Source organism: Heptranchias perlo, chromosome 8, assembly GCF_035084215.1.
Source record: "Heptranchias perlo isolate sHepPer1 chromosome 8, sHepPer1.hap1, whole genome shotgun sequence".
Taxonomy (NCBI): domain Eukaryota; kingdom Metazoa; phylum Chordata; class Chondrichthyes; order Hexanchiformes; family Hexanchidae; genus Heptranchias; species Heptranchias perlo.
In genome coordinates, this window is record NC_090332.1 from 81,457,066 (window position 1) to 81,481,006 (window position 23,941).

The 23,941-nt window shown below is 39.8% G+C and overlaps 1 protein-coding gene across 5 annotated transcripts in view; it reads right to left on the reverse strand.

Annotated features, from left to right (window-relative positions):
- Positions 1-12,120: 12,120 nt before the first annotated feature.
- gpcpd1 (glycerophosphocholine phosphodiesterase 1) overlaps positions 12,121-23,941 on the reverse strand; it is a 71,758-nt gene continuing 59,937 nt past the window's right edge. For all 5 annotated transcript variants that reach the window (XM_067989422.1, XM_067989421.1, XM_067989420.1 and 2 more), the window contains 6 exons: positions 23,167-23,228; positions 22,650-22,715; positions 21,157-21,293; positions 19,995-20,130; positions 19,712-19,872; positions 12,121-14,841 (listed from right to left, as the gene is read on the reverse strand). In XM_067989422.1, coding sequence (XP_067845523.1) covers positions 14,598-14,841; positions 19,712-19,872; positions 19,995-20,130; positions 21,157-21,293; positions 22,650-22,715; positions 23,167-23,228 — 806 coding nt within the window. In that variant the 3' untranslated portion in view covers positions 12,121-14,597. The remainder of the gene's footprint in view (positions 14,842-19,711; positions 19,873-19,994; positions 20,131-21,156; positions 21,294-22,649; positions 22,716-23,166; positions 23,229-23,941) is intronic.

A 23,941-nucleotide genomic window follows, 5' to 3' on the forward strand; every position in this document is an offset into this window, starting at 1 on the left:
CTAACCACCTCCCTTTGATATTCAACGGCATTACCATTGCCGAATCCCCCACCATCAACATCCTGGGGGTCACCATTGACCAGAAACTTAACTGGACCAGCCACATAAATACTGTGGCTACAAAAGCAGGTCAGAGGCTGGGTATTCTGTGGCGAGTGACTCACCTCCTGACACCCCAGAACCTTTCCACCTTCTACAAGGCACAAGTCAGGAGTGTGATGGAATACTTTCCATTTGCCTGGATGAGTGCAGCTCCAACAACACTCAAGAAGCTCGACACCATCCAGGACAAAGCAACCCGCTTGATTGGCACCCCACCCACCACCCTAAACATTCACTCCCTCGACCACCGGCGCACCGTGGCTGCAGTGTGCACATCCACAGGATGCACTACAGCAATTCACCAAAGCTTCTTCGACAGCACCTCCCAAACCCACGACCTCTACCACCTAGAAGGACAAGGGCAGCAGGCACATGGGAACAACACCACCTGCACGTTTCTTTCCAAGTCACACACCATACTGACTTGGAAATATATCGCCGTTCCTTCACCATTGCTGGGTCAAAATCCTGGAACTCCCTACCTAACAGCACTGTGGGAGAACCTTCACCACACGGACTGCAGCGGTTCAAGAAGGCGGCTCACCACCACCTTCTCAAGGGCAATTAGAGATGGGCAATAAATGCCGGCCTCGCCAGCGACATCCACATCCCATGAATGAATTTTAAAAAATTTACCAGCCCAATGCAATGGTCACACTGCACTTTCTGTAACCACACCTCCTGTCCCCTGTGAACAACAAGCTCCATCCTTTCCATTTTCTGCCACTGCAGAGACCTTGTATGCTTTAGGAATCAAAATTCTAGATTGCTGTTGCCCATTGCACTTAATTTCTCTCCACACCACTCCGGAAGACAGTATTATCAACATACTATACTCAAGATAAGCTTAGATTCCAAATTAACTAAGTGAAATTATACAAGTAAGACATATATTACAGAGCAGGCTTATGTACAAGAGCAGTAAAAGGCCTGATCTTTTAAAACGGCACTCTGCTCCTGACGGCTGTGAACGTAATGAGAATCTCTTTACCAACAGTCTGCAAGATGCTCTAGCATTTGTTTTCATTTCCACCCCACCCAGGACCATCTATGTTTCCCAAGCTATCATGGTTCAGGCTTTTTCTCTCTCTCTGTCTCTCAGGCCAGGGACTTAACTATCCCATTAGTCCTTGAACTGCCCGAAATGCTGGTCGAACTCTGGGTAGGTATAAGAAAAATGCAGTGCTAATTGCCATCTCTGCCTATTGTTGAGTTCCCACCTCCAAGTATAATGTGAAGGGGAGCAGCTGGACTGATACGACACATTAGCTGCCAGACTCGGTAGGAGCGGCACTTTGTGGGGGGAGACTGGGGGAAGAGGGGAGCCAGTTGCAATAATTTGTGTCAGTAAATGCTGACCCAGCTCCCAAAATACCAACCACTAGCCTCAAATAGTTGGTATGTATGCTTCTGCAGTGCGTGGAGGATAAGGAATGAAAAAGACTTATTGTTTCCTAAGAAGGAAGCAGCTTAAATGTTTCGCATTCAAAAGAACATAAGAACATAAGAAATAGGAGAAGAAGTAGGTCATCTCGCCCCTCGAGCCTGCTCCGCCATTCATCAAGATCATGGCTGATCTTCTACCTCAATGCCATTTTCCTGCACCATCCCCATATCCCCTGATGCCTTTAATATCTAGAAATCTATCGATCTCTGTTTTGAATGTACTCAATGACTGAGCCTCCAAAGCCTTCTGGGGTTGAGAATTCCAAAGATTCACCACCCTCTGAGTGAAGAAATTTCTCCTCATCTCAGCCCTAAATGGCCTACCCCCTTTTCTGAGACTGTGACCCCTGGTTCTAGACTCCCCAGCCAGGGGAAACATCCTCCCTGCAACTACCCTGTCAAGCCCTGTAAGAATTTTGTATGTTTCAATGAGATCACCTCTCATTCTTCTAAACTCTAGAGAATACAGGCCTCGTCTACTCAATCTTTCCCCATACGACAGTCCCGCCATCCCAGGAATCAGTCTGCTGAACCTTCATTGCACTCCCTCTATGGCAAGTATATCCTTTCTTAGGTAAGGAGACCAAAATTGTGCACAATACTCCAGGTGTGGTCTCACCAAGGCCCTATATAATTGCAAATGTAAGGAATCTTACAACACCAGGTTATAGTCCAACTGTTTTACAGTTATTGCCTTCCTAATTGCTTGCTGCACCTGCATGTTAGATTTCAGTGACTCATGTACAAGGACACCCAGGTCCCTTTGAACATCAACATTTCCCAATCTCTCACCATTTAAAAAATACTCTGCATTTCTGTTTTTTCCACCTAAGTGGATACCTTCACATTTTTCCACATTATCTTCCATCTGCCATGCTCTTGCCCACTCACTTAGCCTGTCCATATAACTAGCCTGTAAAACAGTTGGACTATAACCTGGTGTTGTAAGATTCCTTACATTTGTCAACCCCAGTCCATCACCGGCATCTCCACGTCATGGCTATATAATTGCAGTAAGACATCTTTACTCCTGTACTCAAATCAAGGCCAACATACCATTTGCCTTCCTAATTGCTTGCTGTACCTGCATGTTAGATTTCAGTGACTCATGTACAAGGACACCCAGGTCCCTTTGAACATCAACATTTCCCAATCTCTCACCATTACAAATACATAAAGGGCAAAAGAGTAACTAGGGAGAGAGTAGGGCCTCTTAAGGATCAACAAGGTCATCTATGTGCGGAACCACAAGAGATGGGTGAGATCCTAAATGAATATTTCACATCGGTATTTACGGTTGAGAAAGGCATGGATGTAAGGGAACTTGGGGAAATAAATAGTGATGTCTTGAGGAGTGTACATATTACAGAGAGGGAGGTGCTGGAAGTCTTAACGCGCATCAAGGTAGATAAATCTCCGGGACCTGATGAAATGTATCCCAGGACGTTATGGGAGGTTAGGGAGGAAATTGCGGGTCCCCTAGCAGAGATATTTGAATCATCGACAGCTACAGGTGAGGTGCCTGAAGATTGGAGGGTAGCAAATGTTGTGCCTTTGTTTAAGAAGGGTGGCAGGGAAAAGCCTGGGAACTACAGACCGGTGAGCCTGACATCTGTAGTGGGTAAGTTGTTAGAGGGTATTCTGAGAGACAGGATCTACAGGCATTTGGAGAGGCAGGGACTGATTAGGAACAGTCAGCATGGTTTTGTGAGAGGAAAATCATGTCTCACGAATTTGATTGAGTTTTTTGAAGGGGTAACCAAGAAGATAGATGAGGGCTGTGCAGTAGACGTGGTCTACATGGACTTTAGCAAAGCCTTTGACAAGGTACCGCATGGTAGGTTGTTACGCAAGGTTAAATCTCACGGGATCCAAGGTGAGGTAGCCAATTGGATACAAAATTGGATTGACGACAGAAGACAGAGGGTGGTTGTAGAGGGTTGTTTTTCAAACTGGAGGCCTGAGACCAGCGGTGTGCCTCAGGGATCGGTGCTGGGTCCGCTGTTATTTGTTATTTATATTAATGATTTGGATGAGAATTTAGGAGGCATGGTTAGTAAGTTTGCAGATGACACCAAGATTGGTGGCATTGTGGACAGTGAAGAAGGTTATCTAGGATTGCAACGGGATCTTGATAAATTGGGCCAGTGGGCCGATGAATGGCAGATGGAGTTTAATTTAGATAAATATGAGGTGATGCATTTTGGTAGATCGAATCAGGCCAGGACCTACTCCGTTAATGGTAGGGCGTTGGGGAGAGTTATAGAACAAAGAGATCTAGGAGCACAGGTTCATAGCTCCTTGAAAGTGGAGTCACAGGTGGATAGGGTGGTGGAGAAGGCATTCGGCATGCTTGGTTTCATTGGTCAGAACATTGAATACAGGAGTTGGGATGTCTTGTTGAAGTTGTACAAGACATTAGTAAGGCCACACTTGGAATACTGTGTGCAGTTCTGGTCACCCTATTATAGAAAGGATATTATTAAACTAGAAAGAGTGCAGAAAAGATTTACTAGGATGCTACCGGGACTTGATGGTTTGACTTATAGGGAGAGGTTGGATAGACTGAGACTTTTTTCCCTGGAGAGTAGGAGGTTTAGGGGTGATCTTATAGAAGTCTATAAAATAATGAGGGGCATAGATAAGGTAAATAGTCAAAATCTTTTCCCAAAGGTAGGGGAGTCTATAACGAGGGGGCATAGATTTAAGGTGAGAGGGGAGAGATACAAAAGGGTCCAGAGGGGCAATTTTTTCACTCAAAGGGTGGTGAGTGTCTGGAACGAGCTGCCAGAGGCAGTAGTAGAGGCGGGTACAATTTTGTTTTTTAAAAAGCATTTGGACAGTTACATGGGTAAGATGGGTATAGAGGGATATGGGCCAAGTGCAGGCAATTGGGACTAGCTTAGTGGTATAAACTGGGCGACATGGACATGTTGGGCCGAAGGGCCTGTTTCCATGTTGTAAACTTCTATGATTCTATGATTCTATTTTTAAAATACTCTGCATTCCTAAGTGGATACCTTCACATTTTTCCACATTATCTTCCATCTGCCATGCTCTTGCCCACTTACTTAGCCTGTCCATATCCCCTTGAAGCGTCTTTGCATCCTCCTCACTACTCACATTCCCACTTAATTTTGTGTCATCAACAAACTTGGAAATATTACATTTGGTCCCCTCATCCAAATCATTGATATAGATTGTGAATAGCTGGGGCCCAAGCACTGATCCCTGCGGTACCCCACTAGTCACAGTCAGCCAACCTGAAAAAGACCCGTTTATTCCTACTCTCTGTTTTCTGTCTGTTAACCAATTCTCAATCCATGCCAGTATATTACCCCCAAAAAACGGTTACACTTCAACTGCTTCTTCTGCACACTCATCACCTTATTCAACCAGATATGACAATTGTAATTTAACTTAATTCATGTCTATTTTATAACTTCAATTTGAATAGATCTTCCATTTATTGTTAGCGGTTTGCCTAATCAACCCAATCACCAGTCAGTACAATGGCAGCACACTTCAACTGCTTTTCTTTAACAGCGTCGAGCAATTTCCACCAACTGTTTCCTTTTAATTTTCCTCCAAACTAACTTCTGTCTCCTTTGATAATACCAGGGAGGAGCCCAGCAGGCATTCCTGGGAATTGTGGTTCCACAACCCGTGATTATAAGCGAGAAACCTGTTAGAGCAAACTACAACTCCCAGAACACATTGTGACCCACAATGCATGTCCAGCTTCACCTGGACGGTGAGGTAAAGCGTCATAAGCGAAAACATTAAAAGTTGTGGTATGGGGAGGGGATTGTCAGCATACGGGTTTGATAGCTCATAACTTGCAGTTAACCTTTCAATTGTCTCCAACTATAGTTCCTAATGCACTTTTATTTAAGTTAAATCGTGTTTAAGTGGGGGTCAGAGTTTCAGACATGAATACTTCTCATACATACATGTCAAACATATTCTTTTGGAAAACAGCTGATTTCCAGCCACCAGTGTGAATGGGGACTGAAAAAGCTGATATCTGCGCAAACAAATGGACAGTTGACAACAATGCTTACAACTAATGGAACATTGGGTACAGCTACAGCTTAAATCATGACAAGTTCATATTCCATTGCGCTCCCATTGTAAATATTTATTTTTGTATGTTAGATGTGAGACTGTTACATAGAATTCCATAAAATTTACAGCACTGAAGCAGGCCATTCAGTCCAACCGGTCTATGCTAGTTTTTATGCTCTACAGGTGCCTCCTCCCACCCCTTTTCATCTAACATCCAACCCCATCTGCATATCCTTCCATTCCTTTCTCCCTCATGTACTTATCGAGCTTCCCCTTAAAGGCATCTATGCTATTCGCCTCAACTACTCCATGTGGTAGCAAGATCCACATTCTTACCACTCTCTGGGTAAAGAAGTTTCTCCTGAATTCTTTATTGGATTATGTGTGACTATCTTTTTTTATGTCCCTTAGTTTTGGATTCCCCCGTAAGTGGAAACATCTTCTCTACGTCTACCCTATCAAACCCTTTCATAATTTTAAAGACCTCGATCTGGTCACCCCTCAGCCTTCTCTTTTCTAGTTCAGTCTTTCCTGATAGTTATAACCTCTCAGTTCCGGTATTATCCTTGTAAATGATGGGTTTCAGTTTTCAGAGAAACAAACTAAATTGCAGAACATGATCCCTAAACATGAATAAAAATCCTGAAATCCAGTGTCATAAAAAGGAATAAATTCATAAATACATTTTTGCCTCTATCTAGCTATATATAGGGACAATACAATGGAATTTGTTACGGTAGCATTTACTTTTCAGTCTTTCAATAAAAAGTATTTTCATTTATTTTCTTTCCTTTTGGTCTCCCCATACCAAAAGCACTAATTAAGTAGGAATGGACCTGGCCTCCGCTTCAGCATCTTTCCTAATGGAACAGTTAAAAATAGGAACTCACTGTGTAGTTCACAAGGACGTGCAACCTCTGCAGGCATTCTCCCGCATAAATGGCCATTTCTCCGATGTTTCCGTCGAAGTTACAGCAGATGACCCTTGTGGAAATTTCAGGTACAGATAATTATGGATAAGGAAGATAATTTGCCCCATCTTAGCTCATCCATGAAGAAAGACCCTGAGGGCCCCCCATTGCAACCTCCAATTATTTCTTAAATGATTCCAGGCTTTTCACCTCCACTATTATATTGTGGAGTTGATTCCATGTAGTGATTACTCTTTGTGTGAAGAAGAACTTCCTGATATCAGTCCTAAATTCACCCTATATTAGTTTGAACCTGTGTTACCATTACTGAAGTGTCCGACAATCCAGTTTGAAAGTAATTTTCTGAATTTACTTTTTCCTTGCTTCCCTAAGATCACACCTCACTGCTTCCTTCCAGTTTCTCCTGTCTTTCCTCATAACTCAGACCTTTGACACTAGGGATCAGCTTTGTGGCTCTTCTCTGCACTGTCACCAGTTCTAAACTGACTCCCCTGCGTCTCGATGACCAGAACCAGACACAGTACTCAAGGTGTGGTCTGACTAGAGCACTGTATGATTTTATCATGACTTTCTCTGACTTGTATTCTGCAGATTTTGCCTACATAATTCAACGTTCTGTGGGCTTTTTTGACTGTTGCTCTTCATCAGTTAGACATATTGAATGTTGAGTCTACAACGTCTCTTAAGTCTCTTTCAACGTCACCCTTTGCCATTTCAATACCATTCATGGAACATATTTGGGTCAACCATTTTTCCTCGCTATATGCAGCACTTTACACTTGTCTGCATTAAATATCACCTGCCAATGTTCTGCCCACTTACATATTTTGTCCAACTCATTCTCTAATTTTTGAACTGCCATCTGAAAATTTGACCAATTTACTTCGAGTTTCTGAATCCAAGTCATTGATATAAATTAGGAATAGTGGCCTCAACACTGATCCCTGGGGCATGCCACTCATGACTTGCCCCCACCCTGACATCTCCTCGAACAGGTACCTATTGGTTTCTACCCTCCAGCCAGTTTCCTAGCCATTCCTAAGTTTTACCTTGAATTCCTTAATAGCCTTTCATGTGGAACTTTGTTAAATATCTTTCACAAGTCCCGGTATATGATGTCATAGGACTTCACAAGGCCCACTTGGGTTGTCACTTCAAAGAAATCAAGGAAGCTGGTCAGACAGGATCGTCCCCCAATGAATCTATGCCGACTGCTATTTATTACATTATTGTTGTAAAGGCGATCCTCAAGTTTACACCTAATAATCATTTCCATAATTTTACACAGAATTGAAGACCAATGGGTGCCATGGGAAAGTCGACTGCATGGGGTGGGGTGGTGGGCACAATAAAGTGTAAAAATGTAGTTGTCAGAGGGGATTTGATTGAGAGGGGGATAGATAGGTGTTTCTGCAACCATTGACCTGAGTCCCACATGGTGCGTTGTCCTTTACCCTGGCACCAGGGAGGCATCACTGAGAAGGTGCAGAACATTTTGAGTGGGGGGGGGGGGGGGGGGAAGGGAAGGGAAGAAGTCATGGTCCATGTGGGAACCAATGGCATAGGAAGGAAAAGGTTCGAGGTCCTGCAGTAAGTTTCAGAAGCGAGGGAGGAAGTTAAAAAGCAGGACCTCAAAGGTAGTATTCGCAGGATTACTCCCAGTGCCACACGCTAATGAGTATAGGAATTGTAGGATAAGACAGGTTAATGCATGGCTGAGGAAATGGTGCAGGAGGGAGGGCTTCAGATTCCTGGGGTACTGGGACCAGTTCTGGGGCAGGAAGGATCTGTAAAAGCCGGATGGGTTACCCCTCAACAGAGCTGGGACCAATGTCCTCACATGGAGGTTAACTAGTGCTGTGGGGGAGGGTTTAAGCTAATTTGGCAGGGGGGTGGGCACCAGTGAAACATTAGAAAGGAGAAACAAGGTGCACAGAGGACTGGAGAGGCAAATAGCACTAAGGAATAGTTCAGAAATAGGAGGGATCAACAGGGGGCAAATGCGAGGCAGTCTAAGGTGAGTTTGGAGTGTATGTGTGTAAATGCACGTAGCATGGTAAATAAAGTTGGTGAGCTGCAGGCACAAGTCACCACATGGGACTATGATATAGTGGCAATAACAGAGACCTGGGTCAAAGAAGGGAAGGATTGGGTACTTAATATTCCTGGCTAGAAGGTATTCAAAGAAATTATTGTACCACTGGAAAAGGATGATGTAATAGAGGGGTTAAAGACAGAATCTATTTGGTTATAATTAAGGAACACTACTGGGTGTATACAATAAGCCACCAAATAGCAGGAAACGTTTTTGGTTCTTTTTTTGGGGGGTGCTTAACCTTCTCCAGCTCTTCTGCTGAAGCATTGGACTCTTGTCTATATTGATACTGGTAGCAGCACAGAGGATGACAATTTCCAGAAGAGACTTGTCTGAAGCAGGATCACAATTGGCTTGCTGAGATACCACAACTGTTGAATTGGAGCTAAAGGTATCTGAGGCTCCCACGTAGCAGATTCATTGGCCAACATCCTGGAACCATGGTGAGCTTCTTGAGCTAATACTTAATGAATTCATTACAACTTTGACAAAGTCCACTGTTTTAGATGTCAATTGAATTGATAACGTGTGTGTGTGCGTGCGTGCGCGAGAGTCAGTGAGTGAGTGAGGGAGTAAGGAAATTGACTAGGTATTAATGGCAACTGGGTGGTCAAGGTGTCAGTTGATGCCAATACAATGGCTGATCCTAAAGGATGGATCACACATCAGTGACTTATACTGATGTGTGTCACCAAAATATGTAATACAATATATCTATACATTAAAAATCTTGCATATGGCACACACTTCTTGTACAGATTAACCTCATTTTCTGTGTCACTTTTATAAAGGAAAAATCAATGTCACAATAGAAAAACCATATATCAACATTTTATACCAGGAAAAACATACCAACTTTCACAAGCACAGTTTAATGAACTAAGCAAATCATCCAAATGTTCTTTTGAAAAAAAAAATCATATTTTTTCCTGTCACTGAAATTTCTAATGTCCAAAGCAAGGTTTTAAACAAGATATTCAAAAATTGCTTATTTTATAATAACATGATTGTTTTGTGACCTTTTAATATCTTCAGTAAACTTTTTACTTGAAGGTCTCGCCTTCTAGACACAAAAGGCATCAAGGGGTATGGGGAGAGAGCAGGAATATGGTATTGAGATAGAGGATCAGCCACTATCATATTGAATAGCGGAGCAGGCTCGAAGGGCCGAATGGCCTATCCCTGCTCCTATTTTCTATGTTTCCAAAAGCCTGGAATGAACAGGGACTTGGTTAGTTGAAGGTAGGTCCTGCAGTCTGATCATGTGCAGTGTGTATAATTTCCTAGGACACAATAGCATTATTTAAGCTAGCCAAATAATAGAATACTTCTCATTCAGTCTCTAACAAAATCTATTTGGGTGCTTTTCAAAACGATTTTTTTAAAAATTGTATAACAGACTGTACTGGTTACATCTGTTATACCTTTAGTTGGTGTTCAAATCATACCCAAACTTCAAAAAGCACACCAAGCTGAAAGACAGGTCCTTCTGCATCCTAATTTGAGTTCTTACAAAAAAATAAAGTTGAATGTTGAAAGTAAACAAAGTCCCTAATTATTACTGGTGTGTTATTAGTTAGAAAATGTAAACATTCTAATCACTGCCTCCATCTGAGCTTCACAGGTATCAAACAAAGACAGGTATCAAGAATCAACCACCAAATTTAATGTTTGCATAAGTTACAAACTAGTGCTGCCAGACCTGAGATGGCCCCCTTCCTCAGTTCAGTCAATCCCATGCCCTCCCCTCAATGTTGACAAACACTAGGATATATATAGACAAAATTTGACACTGAGCCAGAGATTTTAGGGCAGATGACCAAACACTTCATCAAAGAGGTAGGTTTTAAGACGAGACTTATAGGAGAGGCAGAGAGATTTAGGGATAGAATTCCAGAGCTTAGGGCCCAGGCAGCTGAAGGCACGGCCACCAACGGTGGAGTGATGAAAATCGGGGATGCACAAGAGGCCAGAATTGGAGGAGCGCAGAGATCTGAGGGTTGTAGGACAGGAGGAGGTTACAGAGATAGGGAAGGGCCATGGAACATAAAGATGAGAATTTTAAAATCGATGTGTTGCTGGAATCATACAGGCAGCAGAGTTTTGGATGAACTCAAGTTTATGGAGGGTGGAAGGCTGACCAGGAGAACATTGGAAGAGTCAGGTCTGGAGGTAACAATGGCATGGATGAGGGTTTCAAAAGATAAAACAAATCTGAAATTTCCCCAAGTTATGCTAGACCAAAGCATGCCTCATGCTGCCAAACGCCTTGACCCCATCCCAGGATGTAGTTACTATTGTAGAACACCATTTAATACAAATGGAATTTGACTATAAATCAGTGGTCCAAATGTTATCCCCATATCCCATAAAAAGCTCTCTTGTTCTATGCATTGTATCCTCTGACTCACCGATCAGTGTCACAGGAGAATTGCTTATATACTAAACGTCTTGTATCTGGCACATACTTCTAACCATGCTTGGTTGTAATGCCTGCTTATTAAGTTTAACTGCAAGGTAAAGTGTACATAGTTACATTGAGTCCTCCAGACTCTATCTTCCAGGTGACGCATTAGGCCGGGATGGGGAGTAAGAGCATTGGCAGAAGGCTTTAGAATTGGGGAGCCTTATGGTGCTGGGTCAAGTAATGGGAGGGAAAGGGGTTGAGTGGGAGTGTGGGGGGGGGGGGGGGGGGGGGAAGAGAAAGGAGACAGATTGAGAAGTGATTAAGGGGAAGTGATGGAGAAATGTCTGACAGGGTAAAGAAATGGAGATTAAAGGAAAAAGGACAGGTAGCAAGATTTACAGGCACTGTAAAGCTAAAATGAAGGAAGGGGCCAGCTTGAAGGTAGCAGTAAGCAGAAGGAATAGTTGGAATGACAAAAGCAGGAGTTGGCAAGAGGAAGACAGACAGGCAAGGGAATGGGAAGGAAGTTGTTGAGGGCTGCAGACTGCATTTTCCCCAATGCACACAAGATGTAGCCTGCAGTCCTGTTCCCTACCACATCACTGATCACCCCCAACTCATAAGGAAAGAAGAAAAAAGACAAGTAGAAGGGCCCAGAGAAACAGAAGAGGAGACAGAAGCAGCAGTGAAAAGACAGAGACAGCTAAGAGGAACACCAAACTTAGACTTAAGATATATTTCAACACACAGCTAACAATTTGCATTTATATAGCGCCTCTAACATAGTAAAACATCCCAAGGCACTTCACAGGAGCATAATGAGACAAAAACTGACACTGAGCTAAAGGAGGATTAGGACAGGTGACTAGAAGCTTGGTAAGAGGTAGGTTCTAAGGGGCATCTTAAAAAGAGAGAGGTGGAGAGGTTAAGGGAGGCAATTCCAGAGCTTTGGGCCGAGACAGCTAAAGGAATGGATGCCAATGGTGGGGCGAACAAAGTGGGGCATGCACAAGTGGCCAGAGAAACACAGAAACCATGGTATATTTCTACTTCATTTAAGACACACAGTATAATCAACCATGATTTTATTTTACATTAATAAGTACACACTTAAGTACACTTAATAAGTATAACATATAGGACAAGCAAAAAGTTACATTCAATCCATGCTACTGACTACATATTTCCTGAGTATACAGAGGCAGTTTCAATCTTTTAATAAGATTCCAAAACTACTTTTCATGCATAGTGGTTAAAAGATTAAACTGAAAAACCAGGTGTAAAAACCTAAGGTCAGCAATTTTGGTTGTATCACCTACTGCGCACACAGACAATATTTGGTAAATATATTTATAGTTGAAAGCTTCAAATATTTAGTTCTGCAGTATTTGTAGATTACTACATCATAGCTACTGTACTTGCAGTAAAGATGATTGCTGTAGGTATTGGATGATCCAATTCAGAGTTTACACAAAGTAAAATTTATATTAAACAGATACTCAGCTTCTAAAGCAAAGTACAGAAGGGACGAGGATTAGATCTTGACCAGCTGAAAGCCTATAGAGATGCAAAGAAATTCACATTTTAAAGCAAATATTGAATATTTACAGTAACTTGGATAAATCAAATTTTAATAGTATGTTACCTTGTGTACTTAACTGTAATTACATCTGTACAAGATCAGCCATTTGAAGAATCATAAGCTGTTTGAATTACAACAGTTAACTACATCCTGCTAATTGTGTCAATATTATCAATGTTAAAATGCTGTAAAATTCCTAAATTTAAAAAAATAGCATTTCCCACCTAGAACCCCTCTGTCTGTTTAAGGGACACTAAGGAAGACACTGCCTAATAAAAAGCATGCAAGAGCACTGACATCCTCACGTGAATATGGACTCTATACTAAGCACTAGGAATTCATAAAGTCAAAATGATCATTTAGAAGAGGTGTAAAATTGTTAAAGTGCAACCCAAATCTTGGGAACTAATGATGTTATATAGTTGCTCAAACTTTGTTCGTAGTATCATTAGAACTCTCACCCAAATTGCAACACAAGCTAATACAGAGCTATCATCTTTTATTCTATAATTTAAGATTTGCTGTCGAAATAAACAAAAATCAAAGTTACATATTCCCTTGATAATATCCAATTTAACTCAATAGTAGAATACTCAAACATTTTTTGCCCAATGAAAGTAGTGCAGTACCATATCTGTGAGACTGCAAAGTACAGCATGCATCAGTCCATATAGCTGTACTGTGTTGAATTTCACTTCCTTTCTACAGAAATGGGTATTTATGCTAAAAAGGAAGTTCAACTTTTAATGCTGAATTGTTCTTCCAATTCCATGCCAAAGTATTAAATATTTCTTTTCAATTTTACTTTATAAATTAAGATGGACACACAGTGGCATAATTTTTTCACAGTTCCTAACACACAACTAGATATTTTAATAGCACATTTGCAATTTGTATCATGAGTCAAATCGTCAATTGTGAAAGGTGTGAGTGATCACAGTGGTACCCATCAGCTACGGTCTAATAAAACATATAGAAACAAATTTTGATTGTGATTTTAGAAACCTACAGCATAAAGTTGCAGTTGACATTTTCTCTACAGACACTAAAGTTTGAACAACAAGAGTACTTTCATAATACTTTAATAATGCAGTTAGTATACCAATAAGTTACATAATTTTGTTCCTCCATTACATTAATAAGCTCATTTATACAACAGGCGGTGATATTTTCCATGAGATTAAATATTGAAACCAATACCAACTTATTACACAGTGAAAAACAGAGCTTGGCACTTGTCACCCGAATGAGACATTTAATATATTAAGAGTTTTTGCTGCATGGACAATGGAGACCTGAAACAGCCATGCATTATTTTTACAATATGTAACATACAAAAATAATTCAGCCAGCAGAAACCAACACTTGGCCTCCATCTAGAAATCTTTACATATTTCTGATAGTCAAAAGACGTCAGAAAAAAAAAATCGGTAAAAATAAAAAGTAGGTAAAAATAAAATGTAATGATCACCCGTTTCATAAAAAGTACACTTTATGGCAAAGGGAGTAATATGTTTACTACATCTGTGAGGCAGATCTATATATTAGAATTGGCTTGTGATTGTAATATAGACATCGCTTCCTTTTCCATCAGCTAGCTTCTATGAAAACGACGAGTTTTTTCCCCCAAAGTAGAAATGAAATCAGAACTGCACATGTATGTACTCATAAATCTGAAATCAATACACAAACTACGGAAGTTAACAGAATACTAGCATAAACCTATAGTGTAAACATTGATGTGATTGCACAATGCAAATGTCCCCATCCACCTTAAAATTTAAATGGCACTTAAATGTATTACAAAATAAAAAGCTATATTTCCCCCCCAAAGAAACTGTATATACAATAAGAAAAGATTTTTAAAAATGGGGCAATATGAAAAAAATGAGGAACTAAATTATTGTTCATACCACTGTGGACCAAGAAGAAAAAAACCCCCAGTAACACTAGAATGTGAAAGGATCAAAATGAACCACAACTTTGCCCCGAGTCAGATTCTGTACTGTATGTTTCCTGTTCGCAACTTTTTATTTCACTTGGATAACTGCTTCCATTGAAGTTGCTCAGAGGAGTTGACCTACAAGCAAAGTGATCGACATCTGGACATGAGCAATCAACAAATGCCTCCTCTGATAATTGTTGCTTTAGTTCCTCTAATTCTTCTACTTGGAAAATACTTGTCTGTCCCAGCAGAGAGTCACAGATCCTGTTTAAAATAAACAAAATATTTGTAACAACTTCACAGTATGGTAAAATATTCTTCATTAACATGCTTATAAGAAACATTATTGAAATTTACAAATGAATGGTTCGGCAGGTTACAAGAATGAGTAGTTGAACAATAAAGACAAGGAAAGTCTCACTTTTAATCCCCAGTGTATGCTGAGTTAGCCGATTTCAGCCGGGGTGAGAGTTAAGAGCACTACAATTGACCTTAGTGCCCCTGGACTTGAGAGGAGGAAGGAAAAAAACAACAGCCACAATCCCTGCTTACTATTCAATGATGCCTGCTGGAAAACTGCATCTGTGGATGTCAGGTGAGGACACAAGATCAGGCTTGGCGTTAGTTTATGCCACAGTTGAATAACTCACCGACACTCACAGCCAAGGCTCACGTATCGAGCCTAGCCGGTTTCAGGAGGTATTTGCGTGGAACTTTTACAGCAGTGAAGGATCAATAACTTCAGAAGAGGGGTGAGGAGAAAGGCAGACGAAAGAATAAGTGCCGCTTGTTTTTTTTTAAAAAAAACATTAGAAAAATGAACCAAAGAAACACTGTGCATAGATTCTCATTCTCCAAAGAATGTAACAGAAACTATCTAACCCTGAATTAAAAGATATTTAATACAAACACCATTACAACACATTACACAAACTAAATAGTGATCAGTCTGACCTGAATGAAGTGCTAAGAAGGAATGGAAAGAAGAGGGAGGAGAATTCAAAAGAATTCATTAGAATCAAAGTTCTAAGGGTTAAAGTAACAAAAAAGTGACAATGCACCTAGTCCATGACTCTGTGCATTTTTAAATTAAAGGACATTCATTATAAAGAGCGCATGGGATAGGTAGCAAACAGGGTTGCTGAGTTCAAAATTAAAATATTTATGATACATTGTAATGTGGAAAAATCTCAAGGTACTATTTGATAAAATAGTGGTGAGAAATAAAACTTGGTGGAAAAGAGTGGCGATTTATTTTATGGTTAGCATAACTATCAGTTTTTGGATAATTTTAGGACCTCATTGGCTCACTCTACAGTCAGTAATTTTGAGAATGGCAAAAGGTGTTAAGTGTTGAAGAAACAGTTTGTACAGTGTATAAAAGGAAAAGGACCTAAATACACAACAAAAAAGTGAAAATGTGGGGAGGACAGAGAAACTGAGTAACTACTGAAGAGGAGGAATGGAGAAAAAAGTAATACCGCAGGCACATTAATATTGTGAGAATGCTAGACTTAATGGAGGGTACAATCTTAAATCCCCTACACAATTTACACAACTACAAGCATTTACACCAATGAAATTTCATGTCCATAACTCTCTGCCACAAAGAATGACTGGAACAATTAATTTTACCTCAAGTTGTTTGAGGAATGAACAAACAAACCAGAACTATAGGCTGATTAAGGATCTATTTGAAACAATACAAATAGATGAATTCTGCACAGAATGCATTAGATTTTTATAGCTATGAACTTCAATGTCTTAATGTGATTAATGTAAATTTTCTATGCAAAATTAGATCAGCTAAAACATCCAAATATTTTCAGTTCTAGGCATTCTTAAACCCGTAGAAACAAGCTCCCCCACCACCTGCTCTACAAAACTCCATGTGAAAAGGTTACTCAGCTGGAGCATTGTGCTCAATTCTGGGCATCACACTTTAGGTAGGATGTCAAGGCCTTAGGGAGGGCGCAGAAAAGATTTACTAGAATGGTACCAGGGATGAGGGACTTCAGTTATGTGGAGACTGGAGAAGCTGGGGTTGTTCTCCATAGAACAGAGAAGGTTAAGGGAAGATTTGATAGTGGCGTTCAAAATCATGGAACGTTTTTGACAGAGAAACAGTTTCCAGTGGCAGAAGGATCGGTAACCAGAGGAACACAGATTTAAGGTGATCGGCAAAAGAGCCAGAAGCCATATGAGGAAACATTTTTGAAGGGAAAAAATTTACAGGGTTATGGGACTAATTGGATAGCTCTTTCAAAGAGGCAGCACAGGCATGATGGGCCGAATGGCCTCCTCCTCTGCTGTACCTACTATGATATTATGATTTGCGACACTGAGGCTTTAAGCATAAAAGATGCTACAATTGCTATATGCAGTATTCAGGGATTAGTTGATCACTTTGCTGCATGAAATGGTTCAAAGACATTATCTGGTAAAAGTCTTAATGAGCCTTAAACTCTTGTTTTTTTTAAAAAAAGGTTTAAAAATGTTCTCCAGCATATAAACTTACTGCCCTTTTCCTCTCACATGCTTGCTATCTAAAGAAAAAGGTACAATAAAATAAATAAAACAAACTGAATTTATGCAGCAATATCAGAAGTATATCCTCAAATTGTGATTTGGTTATTCTTGTAACAATTATATTGACTGTGCAAATTGGCTGCCATATTTTCCTATACTACAACAGTAATTACACTTCAAAAGTACTTAATTGACTGTGAAGCACTTTGGGATGTCCTGAGGTCGTGAAAGGCAAGTTCTTACTTTCTTTTATAAGCAAGTCTTTGACTTGTTTTGGCAAAAAGCTTTGTTTAGAATAATAAGTGCTTCCAAATTTTCAATGAGACAGTCAAGTCTTTCTGACAAGTTCTACAGTATTTCACAAAATACCTCAAATATTGAAAGTGAGTTTAGTCTGGTTTGAAACAAGCTACAAGTGAGGTAAGGATATACGCTATTGTTTTAGTTGTTCAATTCTATGGTCAAACTGGTAACGGATATAGCGATGGACAACAGTCTTGTCATTACTGTTGCAGACAAAATTACAATCTTGGATCTGAAGATGGTGACCTGTAGATTATCACGAAAGCAGTAGATACTAGGGACAGAAATTTCAGGCTGTGCCAATGCTGGAAAAAGATAGGCTTGGAATTTCTGCAGGAGTACTCCCGCTTTAACTTCAGCAGGAGACAGGAAGAACAGGGAAACAGTGTAAAGAATCACCAGCTAAAACCAGATCGGTGTCTACTCAGATGCACTCAATTGCAAGAGGACAATAGAAAAAGATGGATAATATCTAGAAATCAAGTGATATACGTGTAACTCAAGTCAAGGCTTTAATCAATAACTCACTGCCCCAATTATACTTTATGACAGTGAGGTATGGACATTAAAGATGGACGATAAGCAAAATGTTCGGCTTGTGGGACAGACTGGGTGCAAGCAGACTACAATATCATCAGGTGACAATACCTTGGGTACATTCAATGGATGGCCACAAGCACTTGAGTCAATGGTAACAGAAGTCACAGAAGATAATGCACCAAATGGTTTAATTTTAATCAGACAACTAAGGCTTCAAACTGAACAACAGAGACATGAGTGGTGCTAGGCTAACATGTAATGTCAATTGCTCCATTATCTACAGTGATCAATTTATACTACTGCACAAGTGAACAACTACATATGTACTTCGAGGACAGGTGTGTGTTCAATAAAATACGCATCACAAAATGTCAGCACACACAGCCTTTTTAATAAGTCAAGAGTTTCTTTGGCAGTACATTTTTTCAGTATAGTAGCCATGCTGTAGATTAAGGGCATTATTCTAGGCATAAATTAAGGTAATACATAATTTATAGCATTTATTTTGTACCCAATTTTTGATAATTATGGTAATCTGATATTCTGCATTTGTAATGGGCAATAGAAATTATGTTCTCTGACGTCAGTCTTCCCTCGCAATTCATTCCCTGATGTTAGGGCTCAGTCTCATGGCACTTCTCTGCACCACTTCCAGGCTTCAATATCTTGTGTCTTGGTGACCAGAATTGAACACGTTACTCCAGGTGTGACCCAACTGAAGTACTGCATAGTCCAAGCATAACTTCCTCCAACTTATGCTCTACTGTTTTGGCTATATAGTTCAGCATTCTATTTGTTCAGTTTTCTGCAGTGATTTGATGCGCTGAGCCTACTAGTACCACTAGATGCTTTTCAACTTTATTTCAGCACCATTCACGGAGTACTTATGGCAACCCTTTTCTGCTCCCTATGAAATTTCATTTGCCAACGTTCTATCTACTTACGTATGTTTTATGGTTCTGGGGCTACCTCCTCAGATTTCCAATTTGGTTCGAATTTCACCAGTTTGATTCAGCTTCCGAATTTGGGCAGTAATATAAACTAGAAACAGGAAGGGTCCCCAATCTGGCCTTTCCAACCGCAAGCCCACAATAAATACCTGTTGCTTCCTACCTTTCAGACAATTTTCTCTCAATTCCCAGGTTTTATTTATGACTGAGCTATTTGTCACTTGCATGGCAGGAAACAATTATTCAAAGCTGTCATCCAGAAAGTTGTTATATTGAAGATCAGTTGTGCACTTCGACAATGTCATTTTAAGAACAATGTTGGCAGGAAACTGCAACTGAAACTGAAGCCGAGGAAGAAGAATCCCCACTGCAGACATATATTTATTTGTATCTGGACACTGAATGAATGAGAATTTGAAATCAGTTTTAAAAACCTGGAAATAAAAAGCTGGTATCAGTGACCATATAGCTGTCGGATTGTCGCAAAAACCCAACTGGTTTACTAATGTCCTTTGGGGAAGGAAACCGGCCGTCCCTACCTGGTCTGCTCAAGACGTGACTCTTAACTGCCCTCTGAAATGGCCTAGCAAGCCACTCAGTTGTATCAAACCACTACCTGCTGTACGAGAAGGCAGTCCACCACCACCTTCTCAGGGCAACGAGGGATGGGCAATAAATGCTGGCCTTGCCAGCAACACCCGCATCATGAGAATGCATAATAAAACAATAATTATTCTTCAGTGATGAGCATTCATCTATTTTAATATCTTAAACAATATAAAATTTAGTCAATTTCACTGCTTTGATCTTACCTGTCATAGATCAGGCCATCAATTCCATTCTGCTTCAGTATACTCCTGTTCTCAGACTCATTGGTATCATCGCCCCAGCAAAAAATAACCAATCCTTTTGACTTGGCTTGTTGGATGTAATCCAGATTTCGCAGCAAGTCCTCTGTGTGAACATTGACTCCCTTTTAAAGAAAGTAAAAATTTTGAAGTAGCGGAACAAGGAAATCAAGTTATTTAATAGCATAATATTAAACACAGTACTCTTACTTAGGTGCATGGAAATATACAGGACCGGTACACTTACCAGAATGTTTTCTGACTGTGCAAAACTCATTGCAAATGGTGTGGTTCGGCACCTGAGATCCATAAGCTCTGGATAGATGTTAGAATAGCCTTGGGTCAAGAAAAGAACCGGATACTTGTTTTGCTTCTGCCGGATCCTAGAAAAATAAAATTAAGTATTTAAGTTTGGAAGAAACAAAACATATTAACCCTCCCCTTTTTACTGTCTTGTCATTCCCCATTAGAGGACTAATGGGAAAGAGCCAGAAATGTGCGGTGCCTCCATCCTACTTTATTGGGACTCTCAAAAATTCAGGTTCTAGGCACGGATGGGGACACGAAATGTGTTTATTTTATATTGTGATGTATAGGAATATTGTATGTCAGGCACTGATGGCACACCATTGATATAAAAAAAGTGTCCAAACTTGTTAACCAGTTCTGGCAGTTCAACAAGTTTATAAAGACAGAGACCAATTTTGCCCTACTGCTATCCAAATGGTCTCAGTACTCAGGGAAAATTCAGGGATCCACTTCTGATTGCTATATTTGCAAACTGCTGAGTGAAGATAGAATTGGGCTTGGCTGCAACGCACTCTGTAGGCACCAATACTATAATACTTTTTTTTAAAAAAAACAACCTATTGAATTCCTGACCTAGACAGAAAGCAAGTCATAAATTTACCAGCATTCAACTACAGGTGTTGAAGCTCAATAAAGGCTGAGTGAGTTACATCACTGAGTAGCTAAACAGGAATGCCAGATTTGATTCTTTGTCGCTGCTACGCTAATCAATCTCAGCTGAGGCAATGATCGGGGAGCTAGAATGAGCTTTCCTGGGTTAAGGATGGGTGGAAAACTAAAGATCAGCCAAGGTTGCTACTCCTGTTTTCTATCTGCTGGAAGTGTGTGCATGTGTACATTGATTATGTGTTATGTTGGATGAGGACAAGATCAGACTGCATTGCCAGCATTCCATTAGGAGAAAAAAAACCCCGATATTTCCACGAGGTACCAGATGGCTAATGGATCCCATAGAATTACTCAAGCAATAAGTCAACACTCTCACAAAAGGGAACTTGGAAAAAAGAGGCTTTATCTTAAATAACTACAGAGCATAGTGATCAGAATCTAGTTCTGTAAAGGAAAAAATATTTATTTCAAATATCAAATTATAAACTTACATTGAACAGACATCAGCAACAAATGAGGAGAACACTATTCTTCGATTAGATGCATTTTCCAAGATACATTTTAGGATTATGTCAATAGCTTGATTCATGTCCAAATAGGTCGGCATGTTACCATCCCAGGTACCATCCTATTAACAGGGGAAAATTCACAATTAATATTACCATTGTTAACTGGTTTTAGTTTCTGTAGACAGCCGATGCAATTAAAAACAGTGCATAAAGTAAAACCTCAGATAGAATAGTGTATAACATCATGATAAGTAGCAGCATCCTTTGCCCTACATTACAATGGCTTGCAAGCTATGCCAAGCATTCCTGATTGAAAACTAATTGAAAAATAAACTAGGTCATGGATCTATTTTGCTAACTCGTTCCTCCATTTTCCTTCTGCTACAATAGCAGACTCCCACACCAGCTATCTCCATGGCCTCTCAACAAGATTGATTATTTAGTGGCAAATAGTGCAGACCTGTGCCTATTGGGTTCTTATTTAAATTAATTTCCCTGTAGGATCAACAAAGAGGAAATTTTAATCTCATTAGTCTATGCTAGATTTAAAAGCAGGGGTCAAAGATGCAGGGAAGAATATTGGTCACGTCACCTGCTCCTCTTCAAATAGTACCATGGGATCTTTTACAGAAGGGATCTTGGTTTAACCTCTCATCTGAAAAACCCCACCTCCAACAATGCACCGCAATGAAGTGTCAGCCTAGACTACCTGCTCAATTTGTGAAGTAAGGCTTGAACTCGCAGCCATCTGAGTCAGAGACAACAGTGCTACCAACTGAGCCAAGTCAACACTTGCTAATCCACTGTGCCTAGTAACAATTTGAGGCCTTTTCCGTTACATTAAAATATGAAATACCCTTTCATTTTCTGAATGGTAAATAGTTATAAAAGTAACATGTAAATTACTCTTTAGTGTTTAATGAAAGCTGATGCATCACTTTACTTAAAGATGTCCAATAACATGCATTTAAGTGTCTACATGACTATGCTTTTACTACTGTCTAACAGGTGGGAAGCAGCATAAATTTCCATATTCCATTAACTGAAAACTTAAGTCCCATCATTCTGCATAAACAAATTAGATTTACGACAATTTAAATACAATAAACATATAAAACTTTCTTCAGACCAAGTACCATGCTACTAATCGAGTAATAAAATCTTGTGATCTGTTCATAAAAGGAAGGGATTGTTGACAAATAAGTAAGCAATGTTAATATCCTCTCTCCAACATCTAATACACCTAAATTCACCAATCTGATAAAATTCAACAATTGCAATTTACTCCAGCAAATGGCTTGATCAAGAATGGATAAACTCTGTCAAGTGACGCAAGTGAAAGGCTGCCCTAGAATTCATCATCGGCAGGTTATGATGCTAACAGTGTAAATAAGTTTATCAGACTGCTGCCCTGCCCACATCCCAATAAAGGCAGTTTGCACAATGTCGTACTACCGAGGACATACATTACTCACTTTTTGTTGATAAGGCCATTTAAGTTCAATGTTGAATCCAATATGCTCAGGCACACATACTAAAACCTAAAAAGATAAATTACATTTTTAATCCATGCTAAAATGTGTCAACATCACAACAGTGATTCACAAAAAAGAATGCAAATTTCATATTAAATATTTATTAACAGCTTTCTAAAATAGGCAATTAATTGCACAAGCAAATGAAATTTGGAAGTGCATTTCTGCCTCTAAAAGACCCAGCCTGAATGGAGTTAGGAGAGTACAATAAGCCTTACTAAAATTAAGTCAAAGCCATTATAAATAATTTTAAAAACTCTAATCATATAAAGAAAATATCTATGTAAACTCTCATTGAATAAAAACATGTGGCAACAGTGGAGTACCATTTTCATTCCACTCATGAAGATCCTCACAACTCACATGTAGTCTTTCGCATTTAAGGGACGGAAATGGCATTCCAAAGTTAGCCTTTGGGTATTCTAGAGATCAACATTTTGAACATCAAATTATGTACCTGCTGCAGGGAAGGAAACGGCTGGTTTTCTGAAACATCATTTTCGTCATCCACTGAATTTTCTAAGGAATTAAAAATTCAAAGAACTCAGACATGAATTTTTGAACAAATCAGAGATTAAACATCTTCCTATAAAATCATGAATAAACACAGCAATGGTTAGAATAAAGACTAATTATATAAATCTCAGCTAATTCAATTTAATGAAAACCTGGAACAAATCAAGTTACTACTGTGACAATGTTTTTCAAGCAGACTTACTTTCAAAAGGTTGATGGCTGAAAATCAATTTAATTTGTTGCCCAAGACATGTTTTGCTTAAAAGCATAATTTAAAGGAGGAACTAGTTTCATATAGTGAAATCAATAATTTAATTTCATTACTCACTCTTCTCTCTGTTTGCGTTGGCACTTCTAATCCTCTGACCAGTATAATCAGAAGTCACCGAGGTTCCCATAACATTATTATCCGATTACAATTTTTGTGTTAAGACTATGGACAATGGGTGACCTAATAGATAGCAGAGGCAGCGTCTGAAGCTGGTGGTTTTAGGGTGGGGCTGGGCTAGGAAAATTGAAAGACAACATTGTCTAGTGGGAACAAAGGGCCACTGTTGGCGAGCGGAAGCTGAAACCAATGTTAATGTATGAAAAATGCGTAATGCAATTTTTTTTTAAAAACTATAATGGACAATTTTTCATGGTTAACTATGAAATATTTGTATTTCACTGCTCTAGCTGCTCCTGAGTAAGAGAGCAAGATGCGTAGGCCATTC